Consider the following 12,743-nt stretch of genomic DNA (forward strand, 5'->3'; position numbering starts at 1 on the left):
GTCGGCCACACTTCGCAGTCAATACTTTACTACCCACTTCATTCACTCACTAATGTGTGGCATAACTGAGCTGAGTGAGTATACAGATTATGTACATGCAATTATATCACCAATATCATATTGGTTGTTCCTCGATCCTTGTGTTCCTCGCTTTATAATGTTGAACATTGCCTGGTCAAATGAGAATGGATCTCACCCTCTCACTGTGTTAACATCTGTCTTGTTTCTTTTGCCGTGGCAATGGTGGCGTGTTTACCGAATCAGATCTCTGCAATGTCTGTCTCATGTGTCAGCGCAGACACTTTGAGTCATTGTTGGTACCTCAATCAAGCTGTGTGACATTACTGTGGCCCTTCAGAACACTGATAGTGCTCACTGTGGTAGAAGGTGATTTGTGTTGGAATAATCTGCTCTCTTTTCCATTTAACCTGTGTGTATTTTGTTATGAGCGGCTGCTTGCAGTTGTCAGTAATAAGCTAACACCCACATTGCTATTTTGATATTTGCAGCTTGGCACTGGAGCAAAATGATGACCCCTTTCTTTATAAAGTAGCCTACTATACAAGTTATTCTACATTCAAAATAGCACAATATCCTCACAATACACGCTCTCCCTCCAGACTACATAAGTCGTTTGACACCAGCATGTTTCCTTGGCCCCATTCATACTGTGATAGATTTATTCTTCTTCTGTGATTATATACATGCTGAACTTGTATTTGTCCCTGAGGATGGATCTTAGCAGATTGCTCTGCTCTACTTTTCCACTTTGCCTCGCTGTGGCTGGTTTTGTTTTTCAACCTGACTGACAGTGATCCACCCTCGTAACCAATATACTGTAAACAAACCAGATATGACGGCTTCTCTCAAGACCATTTGTTGTGTGAGTCATTCAAATCTCCAAGGACAAACTTGTCAAAGCTAATAATTGCAGGTGGAACACCAAATAAGTAAGACATTTGCACAACAAGCTATCTTGATAAGGCGGAGATCAAGAACGCACTGTGGAGATAATTCATGTTCATGGTGCTCGTGGTATCACTTACATAATAACGAGGACATCAATGGCCAACCCAATGTTTGTTTTTTTTAAAGATTTTTACAGTGAAGACCCACAGGAAAGGTGGAGGGAGAGACAGGGAGAGACATGCAGCAAAAGTCGCCGTGAACGGGACTCAAACACGCAACGCTCTGTCAGGCCAGAGCCTATATGTGGCATGTGCCTGGACCACTAGGCCAGCAGGCGCCCCGGGCCGACCCAATGGTTTAATAAAAATCACACCCATGTGAACTGAGTGGTGCAAGGTCTTATATAGTCTGATCAGCTATGTCAGTGACGTCACACACTAACCATAGCAACCATGCTCGTTTTTTTGGTACGAACACGGGTACACAGGTACAAAGCCAGTTGTTGGAGTGGTTTGCACCACTCAAAAAGATGTGGATATTGGTGAATCATTTGTTACTTGTATGTATGTACAAGGAGGGACATATTTGAGGGAGTTCTACACTGCTCTGTAAATGTTAGTGTACTGGGTGCATGCCCGTTTGGTTATACATTATTATAGGGCTCCAATTTCGTCAGTGCTAAACCCCTTATCCTTAAACTTCTTTTTGCCTTTTTTACTATTTTGAAAAACATATTAAAATTGCTCAACTAGCCGATCTACATCAACACGTTGTGAGCTTGTAGATCAGCTATTTGAACTATCCAAAAATGTTTTTCAAAATAGTTAAAAATAAGTTTAGGTATAAGGGGTTTATAACTGACGCAAATTGGGCCCATATATCCCTGTTGGCAGTACATATGAAATATGTAAATAATGTAAGTTGGAAATCTGCATGCTAAGGATTTGCAGTCCATGTGATTCTGTGTTATTTGCCTGTGGTCTCTCGGGAAAAAAAGACAGGTCTAACAATGGCTTCTATGTGGACCTCAGACTTAATATGGACAGTCTCTATGACATATGATCGATGACGTATCTCTATGATGTCATAGATGCGGAAAGTCTGCATTTGAAGTATAAATGAATCCTTAGCAGTGAGCCTTTTTTACTTTTCTACATGCAACTTTTGTTATGTGGACTATGCACAAGCTCACCTGCCTTTCTGCTCTTCTCGTGTTGTGCTTCTATGGATGTTTATACCTCCATGTGTCTGCATGCAAACAAGAGGCAGAAACTCCAGACTGGCGAATTACATTAAAAAACATTCGTAATGGAATACAAAAAATTGAAGACTATATCAACGCTGCACTTGACTTGTTTGGTGGCGATGACGGGTTATGTCAATACAAATGTAGTGATGGTTCTAAGCCAGCACCACGTCCTCACTACAAGCCTCCACCCCCAAATGGATGTGGCTCCACACTCTTCGGAGTTCAGTTTGACATGGGCATCCCAGCCATGACCACATGTTGCAACCAGCATGACCACTGCTATGATACTTGCGGTCGTCAGAAAAAGGACTGTGATGAGGAGTTCCAGGGCTGCCTGGAGACCGTATGTCGCGATGTGAAAAGGACTTTAGGATTGGACCATAGTGTCCAAGTGTGCGAGTCAACTGTGACCCTGCTTTTTGATGCCGTCATGCACCTGGGCTGCAAACCCTACCTGGACAGCCAACGAGTGTCCTGTATGTGTCAGTACGCAGAGAAGGAATTATGAAGAACTTCAGGCAGGAATGTGTAACATGGCATTACACAGTACAGGGGCAAATGTTCTCAGGGATAGAGCTCGGCTGGTAACTGCTAGACTCCCATGTGTTCAGCAGGATTATCTTTTAGACAGAGGAGGCCATTTGAGTATTTCCTACAGAGCCATGTGATTTGTAAGATAGCAACATGCAGCATGTTAGCAGCATGTTTAAAAAGAAAATACTGTCAGACCTAGCTTTACTCCAATTAATAAAAAAAGACTAAACAAAAACTACCCAGTTGTTGCTGTCGGTGCACACCACTGTTAATTTAACATAATTATTGTGCATTTATAGCCTAAAGTAATACTGTAAACATAGATTTTAGTCAGTATAGTAGCATGTCATGTCAATACGTTGCCATTAAAGGTACTACTGTATATTCAGTGATTTCACTTAATTCAAATATCACTTCTTTTTTTGTTTTGTTGTGATAATCCTCCCAACTATAGAGTGTGCTGACCATATAAGGAGTTCCTCCCTGTCCCCAGTGAGCCCCTGGGGTAAAAAAAACCCTAGGTTTTGTTTTTGGTCTTTCGTCTTCATCCAATCAGGATGAGAGGGTCTTTCCGCCTATCATGATCGAGCAGAGGCATGCTGTTGGCCTGTTGCACTTCCCCCCACTGTAGAGCGTGTGCATGTGCGCATCTTACTACCGGGGCGGGCCTGGGGGTTTTCCAAATCACCCAAATCACTGAATGCTGAATGGTATTTATTAACCTTCAAAATAATAACAATGCCTTCTGTACGTCATTCTGGCTCAAGCGTACTTGCTAACTTGCAATAAGAAATAGTGTTTTATAGTGTTTAGAGAAGTCCATAAACACATGTGGAATGCTTATTGTGAAAAATATACGAACGAAAGATTATATAAAAAAGTAACTTGTTTAACTGAAAAAGGTACATAGTATGTTAAGAAAGGGTACCAGTTCTGTTACCCACTAATCTGTGACCTATCCTGAGTGAATGGCTGCTGACTTCTCTGTATTTACAGCTCACAGTGCTTGTAAAAGACCAAAGGACAGATTCATTGTGGGGAATTCAAGCCTGTGGAAGAAAATCCACTTGTTCTGGTATACTGTAATTGGTGCCGGAGGAGCACAGCATTAGTGCATTCTGTTAATCCAGCACAGTTTGGGCTATTAGGCCATGCAGGGCTGAGTCCCAGTGGAGCAGATGAGTGACGTGAGCAGTGGCAAGCAGAACGTGGTCCCATTGCCTTTCAAAAGGATGATTGCATGGTCGTTAATGGGATCAGTGTTTTGGGCTCAAGGTTGGTGGCGGTTTGTTCAAGATGGCCTCTCTGTGGGCTTCTTGTGAAGCTTGAAGGGCACTTCTATCAAGGCAAATTTCTAATGATAATAAATAACTCAAGGGGGGTTTTCCACCCGAGGGAAGTTCGAAAACATTGTCTTAGACCTCTAAACTCTAAAGGTTGCTTTGGTTTGAAATGACACTATCTATGGGTTGATGAATGCGTTTTGGCTAATGACAACCCGCGTTTAGGATAGGCGGCGCATCGTGCACAAGCCCTTTAGTCTTGGACCTAGCCTGGGGGAAGGTTGGAACATAAATGATCTGCACTTTAATCATTGTCACCGGCATCGCCATGCTCCTCCTCATGCCAGATGGTGTGTGTGTGTGTGTGTGTGTGTGTGTGTGTGTGTGTGTGTGTGTGTGTGTGTGTGTGTGTGTGTGTGTGTGTGTGTGTGTGTGTGTGTGTGTGTGTGTGTGTGTGTGTGTGTGTGTGTGTGTGTGGGGGTGTGTGTGTGTGTGTGTGTGTGTGTTTGTATCCACGTGTGTGTGTCCAAGCAAGTATGCTCTTATTATTGTCAAGAGAACCCATATACATCCCACATAAATCCCTCTATTCTTCCTGAATAAGGAACTCAACATTTGAACATGGTTTGTACTGTACTTACACGTATCACTAAAATAAATGAATTCAAATGAATGCACGCACGCACGCACGCACGCACGCACGCACGCACACACACACACACACACTATCTGTCTGTCTCTCCAGTTCGTCAGTAAACACATTTTCAGGTGGGTCAACAATTTCATTCAATCGGCAACTTCAAATTTATAGTGCTCCAGTTCCAATTTTGTCATCATTCGATCAAATTGGGGAACCAAGCTGGAAATGTACAGTATTTTCTGGTTATTAAAGGGCTGGAGAGACGAGACACTTTTTACTGAACAAACACTCGATAGCAATGTAGAGCTATTTGACTCTTATTATAACAAACAAATACAGATACTCAGATAGCAGAATGTGTTCATGAGGAGACGTTATAGGGAAGCAAAGGCCTTGCTTGAGAGGATTAAACTAGATGTAGTTGCTGTTTCTGTAGGATGGAGAAAGGATGGGTTCATTCATCAATTCACCTCGCCATAGTTTTGGATAATCAAGGTCTCTCTCCAATATGATAATATTCTTTACTGATGTGTGGGTGCATGCTGCATTGAAAACATATGAAAATGAATTAATGAATTAATGTGGTGAGTACTCTCTTGCACCACATCCTTACTTGATTTTGTTCTCTGAGAGGACATTGGAGGGATACATACCAGTATACATTTCTATAAAAAACCATTGCAATCCACTGCAATTCCTTCCTGCCTGTGAAATCAGGCTGCGAAAGGGAGAGGATTGTTGCGCTAATATTAAAGTAAAGGTAAGCTAAACGCCCCATATGTTTTTGGCGAGAAGTAATCCATTGATGAGATGGATTCACTGACCATACACTTTGTAAGAAGGTCTTTGTCAGCAACCCCTAATTGATTTTATGTAAATGTTTTCTATGAATCTCTTTTTTCTGTTATCCCTCTCATTTTGACGATAGCATCTAAATCTTCCAGAGGCCCTGGCATGCTCCGAGTCTGATATGACACCAAATCGATCAGGCTGATTTTCCCGTTGCACACTGTTAAATTCTAAGTGTCAACTTAACTCAGAGGGTGTAAAATGGATCTGTAAGGGTCAGAGTTCAAATCGACACTCAGGATTTTGCAGTTGACAGTTTTCCTTTGCTGAGTGGACTGTTCTGCAGTGGCTGATAGGCTGAGGTTTTCATTGTGCAATGGTTCATCCATCTCCTGCTCTGTGGCACACAGGGATAGTGTTGTCTGAACTGATGGATGTCCTTCGCTAAGTCAGAAGTCTCACATGCTTCCGCTTGGAACTGATAAGGTTCGTCGTCTTGATTAGGATGCAATTTTGTTTTATCAATGTCTTATTTATAAGTGGACAGTGTAAGTACAGTAAGTAGTCCCAACAGTGCAAATGCTGTGTAGTGTAGACATATGCTTCCTCGTTTCCTCAGTTACAGCAGTCCTGTTGACAACTGCTTTTTACACCATTTTTATTTTCTATTGGGATTTGAGGGAGAACAAGTCTGTACACGTACAAGCATAGCAGTTAGCGACATGGTGAATGGATACAGTAGTGAATGACTAAGCAATTAATTCACACCTAATGCTGCAAAGCACTTACGTTATTATGTTGTTAAGTGAACAATGAAACTGCAGTTTTTAATGCAAAAATGCGTTTCTCTCTAGTCGTAGACATTTTATGATGAGGCTGCCCAGGGAGGACACAACGATGAATGACGTCATGACTCCCAGTGCGTCTTGGCGTGGCACGATTTAACAGAGGTTGGAAACACATGGTGAAAGGGCCTGTGTCACTGCCCTCCCACACCACTACAGTCCCAGTTTGACCAGGCCATGCATGCCACCCTGTGCAACCAAAGCCAGGCCACTCAAGCATCCCCCTTACCCCCCGGGCAAACAAAGCCCCCTTTCAGAACCATCCTTATGCAGCGCAGAAGCAATCTGTTCCTCTTGGCTGCTTGCTGTGAAGCCACCCATGCCTTTTCCATGCTACAGCGTTGCTTTGTGCACGGACTGTGTAGGTAAAGGACACGAGAAGCTGAGATAAGCAATCTTCCTCGCAACTCTCTGCAGCAGTAGCGTCGGCGTATTGAATGTGGACTTTGATTCGGGAGCAAAGACACGTGCTCACTGCCCTGGAAGAAAACCAGGAAGTGAAGATCACAACATGCTTTTCGTCACTGTAAGAGAGTACACCATTGTTGAGACCATAGCCTTTTATTCTCTACTTAGGGGGTCATTCTACGAAAACATGCAATTTTCTATTTTGGATGAAGTAGATCTTTACCTATCAGAAACATGAGCTGTGCCATCTTAGGCTATTTTATGTTTTGTATTTTTTTCACACTTTCAATCAGTGTGCATTTCGTCAACCCTGTTTAAATGACTTTTTGAAAATGTTTAAAATATTTAGAACAAATGGCATACATTACAATATGAAAGATGAATTCCTCTTGCTACACGCAGTGTTTGTCAAGTGAACATATATTTATTTTGATTATTGGTACGAGTCATTTATTAAGTTATTTGTCATGTGCTATTTTTGTTCACAAACAGAAATTTGTAATTTATATTTTCCAATGTTGAATCCCAAAACCACAATTAAATCATTATTTATCACAGTTATTTGTATGACAATTAATCATCAACTAAAATGTCATGACCGTGAAAGCCCTGTTGATGTCATGTGTCATGATAATTCATGTCATTGTCAATCAGCCAAGTCCTCTCCCTGACTACAGTAGGCCTACCTGCAGCCTCCACTGGCCCCATTCAGTCATTCAGATGACGAGTGAGAATGGATCCTTGTACTACAAATCAAGATATTTTCACTTTAACAAGCTAACAAGAGTAGACACAAGGACTGACAAGATTTTGAAAATCTCTGCTTTGATTTTATGTTCCTTGACTTATAGGCCTTACATAGTGTTTTCCTTATCCGCAGTCTTTTCCAATGCTCCAAGTCTGCAACGCAAACATTATTCCTGATCTGTTTGTCATCTTCGTTCATACAAACACATTTTAAAATATCTTTAAAATATGTTAATAAGTAATCACATTTAAGCTAAGCAGTAGCAAGCTAGATGGCAACTAATTCGTTATTTACGTGACTACAAAAGGCGAAACAGAAGTGGGGGGGACATCCGCTGTATTTTCTACTAATTATTAGCACTTCCAATGTACAGAATGTTAGGTGGAATCATTTAAAAATTGGATGAGCCAGCCAATAGCTACCTTCTTTCTCAGTAATCAAGTAGGCAAAGTGAAATAATAAATGCAACAGTTATGTTGTGATAATCTGTTGTGGCATTTTCAACTTTCCTCCTGTAGACTATAATGCAGCAATGATGGGTTCTGCTGCGTTAAATTATCTCTAATGCCCTTGAATACTAATACAATCAATAGATACATTTGTCAGGTTATTGAGTTGTTGTCCTTCTTAACGTCTACATTTGTCTCACTAACTGTTCACCACCAAAAGAATGATGGCTTTCAGAGTTTCAAACCAGACCATAGAATGAATTAGAAATGTGTTAAAGTCTTAAACCCTGGCCTAATATATACTTATTTGTACAACAGATATCTAAAGATGAATTATTTACAAGCTCACAATGCGTTGTGAGCTTTGTGTAGCCTACTATTTTTGCTATTTTTGAAATAGAAAGAAATTATGTTTAATTATTTACTTAATTGTTTTGACGCTTTTCTGTGCAAATTAATGGTACTTGGCTATGAGCGGGTCCAAGACCTGTTTAGTAGGTCTCTCAGCCTACAGATTCAGGAAAAACAATATATTTATTCATTTATTATTATTATTATATTTACAATTATTTTCATAATCAGTGAATGTGTTGATTTGTTTTCTTCAATTATTTGGTTAATCTATGTGATTGTTTTAGATCAATTTAGATGGTAAAATAGAGATGCCAGGGTTAAAATAATGGACAGATCCTGCAATAAATTAAACACTGCAATTTAAACATTTTCTTAAGTTATTAATTCTAAAAATTCACTCTCTCTATTGGGTAATTTGTAGCTTGCAGACTTGCTTGTCTGCGGTCGGCGTGGAACTCGGGCCTGTCTATCATTATGTGTAATACCCCAGTGCATCCGAGAAGACCCGTACTACTGTGTGTGTGTGTGACCGTGTCTGTGTCTGTGACGCGCTGCACTGGTGAAGACCTGTACTACTGTGTGTGTGTGACCGTGTCTGTGTCTGTGACGCGCTGCACTGGTGAAGACCCGTACTACTGTGTGTGTGTGTGGCCGTGTCTGCGTCTGTGACGCGCTGCACTGGTGAAAGAGAAATGCAATGAAGTGCTGTTTAACTTGTGAGATGTTTTAAGATGGTTTGGGATCAGAAAACAAACAAACGTGGAGCTACGCAATGCATAGCATACATACAGTACTGCAAGGCAAGCCAGCTGCTACTGCCTGACAAGTTTATTTGAATTGAAAACACTGGCGTACAATCATGGATTCCTCGTCGGGTCTTTAACAGTTTGACAGCTAAACCGACTTTCCCGAGTTTATTGATTTAGTTTTTGCCTTCCGAACCCGAGTAGCCCGAGTTATGTTTTATTTGGTTTATTGATGATTGAACTTATCTATATTACAAGACAAAACCTGCGCGTCACATTAGTTCGGGCCCGGATTGCTGTTTAGCATCACTGCTGCCGACTTCCATGGACACGATCACACGCCACAGGCCACGGCCAGCCTCCCGGGACCTCGCGAAAAAACACCCTCCGCACCCGCACCAATGTGCGTGCCTGATCTGCCGCGACAGACTTGCGGCAGATCTACTTTGACACGTCACTCGTTGGGATCTCGTGACCAAAAAAAACAAACAACAAGTATCGCTTGCTTCTGCGGACCGCTTGGTATAATCTCTCTCTATTGCAATGCTATGGACAATGGCGGCGTGCAACGAGCGGCTATATTTTCCTTCCTTGTTGTCACTGGCCATCCCCTTTCCACAGCCATGCCCCCTTCCCTGGGATACCGTAGGGGTATCTTGACACACTAATTGAAAGCCCAGCACCCTGTTTATCCGTTCGCCTTTGTTCGCCTTCTCCTACCAAACCACACCGTTTGCACATATCTCACCATGCACAACAGCAACAGCAGGCCTGTCCAGACATAATGCACTACTTTCCATCCATGCAACTGTCATATTTACAGTACAATACCCATTTCTTCATCGTCACCACTTTGCAGCCCGCATCCACACCAGAGCACTCTGCCCCCTCTACCTTCTGGCTGCTGACTGTGCCGGAGACTCCACCACTTAGTCAATAGTCACGCAGTACGCATCGACAAACAACACGTAGTGTTGACTACACTAATAAGGATCCATGCCGGCCACCACCAGCAACAACACGCCGCCAAGACCCCACATTACTCCCTACAACAAACAACATGACACTACGAAAATGACCATCACTTTCTAGGAGACGCGATTCCGCGGTGCAAAGCGTATGCGTCACACTCACACTACAGACACAGCAAAGTTGCATGCATGACAAGTTAACTCACCATTTTCACGGTGCGCACGTTGCCTGAACTTGTATGTTAGGGTTAGAATTATAGGGGTGGGAGGGTTAGGGGTGGGCGGCAGAGTGTCCGAGAGTATGTTAGTGGAAAGTGACCAGGTGGGGGAGAGAGAGGCCAGGGCATTGTTCTTGATTGTCCGCAAGAACCTCTTGCTATAGCCTCTCCTACGGAGGACTGTGAAAAGTGTGTGTGTGGCCTGATTAAAATGTTCCCTATTTGATGAAATCCTGAAAAACCAAATGATTTGTGATTTGATGATTCCTGCAAAAGTGTGCTTTGGGTCGTAACTGTGTTTATGGAGTAGTGCGTGTGTGTCTGTGTCCTTAAAATATATTTTTGTCAGTAGTCGTTTATGTGTATGATCTATGGTATGAACAAATACGGTGGTGTCCAGGAAGTTGACCTCTGTTGGATGAATGATGTGTTTGATGGTTATGGAAGCATGGTGTGTGTTCAAAATCTGTAAAAATGCATCAAACTGTTGTAAGGTGTGTGGCCAGAGCCCTATGATGTCATCTAAAAATCTGAAATACATGATGGGTTTTTATAGTTTGATTTTGGTTTGGAGGAAAAGTAACATTAGGATCCTTAAGACAAAGAAAACAAAACTGTTTATAAATAATGCAGGATCGCAGAATCAATATTTTGTATGGATCTGTTTAGACTGCCAAGTTTGTTCTGCAGAAACAAGTAGCGGATATCAGGCTGAAGAAGACATTTGTCTTGGAATATCATCTCTGAACAGACTCATTTGTGAAACACAACAATAAATAAGCCACATTTCTGAGAGGAGATTAGACCTTTTTTTTAATCAATACAGTCTATTTTGTATTTTTGTCGGTTGCAGTCAGTTACTATTTTTGACTTTTTTTTGTGTGAAATCAATTGAGGCATGAAAATGTTGCTAGTCCATCCAGTTGAGCCTAACTGTATCAGTGATTAAACAATAGGGACTTCTCTTTGAAGCCTCAAAGTGACACCGCACTAAATCTCTGAAATAGGCTGTCGGTCCAAATCCCCAGACATCAGCTCAACAGCCCTGTTACGCTCATCCAACCTAGCTGTATGCATTGAGGACAGTATCCCCTCGCCTTCGTACTTAGACTTGTCATTGCTGTCACACTAATTAATCAATAAGAATAGCATGGAAAGAAAGATAAAGTATTCTCCAATCTCATCATGTATGAAACGTCAAGAAACCTGAGTGCTGAAAGGATAGTATAGGCCCTGACCCAGCTCCCTATAACCATTGCAAAGCTAGAGATGACATAATAATCATTTTTTAATTTTTTTTTGAAAACTGCTGTATATAGAATCTCTTTAATCATGCAATATTGATAGGCTTTGCCGATTGTTTGGTTTTGCTGTTTTTTATAATTTATTTTGAGATTTCTCAAAGGAACATTAGACAATGTACTAGACAATGTACAATGTACTTTTCCCTGGTTGCGTTTTTGATCAAAACAAGCTTTATTCACAGGTCATAACTAAAGCTTGGTGATCGTGGTTACAAAATGTATGTTTTTGTAAATTAAATAACAATCGCGTGACATGTCTAGATACTTCCTTAATGTTAACGAAGTCCACACCCACAACACCAGAGGAAGTGCAACGAACCATGTACAACCCAGATTCGGCACAAACAAGGGACTAAATTATTTTCGCTCCTATGCCACCAAAATGTGGAACACCCTACCAACAGTCATTAAGACATGCAAATCCCTTGACTCCTTCAAAACCACTCTCAAAGGGCACCTACGGACGGCTGCAATTCGAAACTGGCCTCCGTAAAATCTGAATCCCCCCCCACCGCCCACCCCTTTTTCCCCTCACTGTATGTTTCTTTTCCCTTTTTACCTCCCTTATGATGAATTCCTGTTCTGTTCTTTGACTAGAAGTGTCTATTTGTACGTCTCTAAATGTTTTGATGAATTGAACAAGGTGGACCCTCTTGTAAACAAGTGTAATGCTTAATTGGGTCGTCCACTCACAGTTAACAGTCTTTGTATTGAGTTTGTGCTTGAAATGTACTGTAATTCTGCAAACTGTTAATAAATATTTAAATCAATCAATCAATGTTACACAGCCGGACTTTACTTCGGGTCTTTACTTAAAGGGATTGTGACATTTATTTATTTTTGTAATTTTTCTTAATTTTTTGTAGGTTTTCTGAGCTCAATTGCACCCAAAAAACCTGAACTTTTAAAATTCAGTAGATTTTCTGTGGTCTGGGGTTTTCTGGCTCAAATATTTTCCTGCTGTTTGTGATGCAAATTTCTGGCTGAAGAGATCGTGGCACTCGGTGAACAAAATATGATTTAGTCTAGCATTGAATGATTTACGACCTGAGGCAGATTCAGTTTACTGTGCTTCCCTGGTCTCAGAATGTACATTGATTCTTTTTCTTTTTTGTCTGTTTTTTTTTTTTTTTTAATCAAAAACTAAAGGAAGGTTTTTTTTGAAGGGTTACAATTTTCAAGAAGTACATTTACTACCAAGATTTTTGTAAAAATGTATCTCTATTAAGATATAACTATGTGTAGTTCCTAAATATAGAAAAAAGACCCGAGGCAGACAAATGCCTTCTAAATCAG

At 41.2% G+C, this 12,743-nt stretch overlaps 2 protein-coding genes across 2 annotated transcripts in view; both read left to right on the forward strand.

Annotated features, from left to right (window-relative positions):
- frmd5a (FERM domain containing 5a) overlaps positions 1 to 12,743 on the forward strand; it is a 90,084-nt gene that overhangs the window by 30,211 nt on the left and 47,130 nt on the right. The gene's annotated exons all lie outside the window — the stretch shown is intronic.
- On the forward strand, positions 2,088 to 2,666 carry LOC306923205 (group XIIA secretory phospholipase A2-like; the record flags this gene model as incomplete). The annotated part of the gene is made up of 1 exon (XM_079501231.1): positions 2,088 to 2,666. One exon carries the CDS (start codon positions 2,088 to 2,090, stop codon positions 2,664 to 2,666), a length of 579 nt encoding a protein of 192 aa, XP_079357357.1.

This window comes from Electrona antarctica (genome assembly GCF_951216825.1).
Source record: "Electrona antarctica genome assembly, chromosome: 5".
NCBI lineage: Eukaryota > Metazoa > Chordata > Actinopteri > Myctophiformes > Myctophidae > Electrona > Electrona antarctica.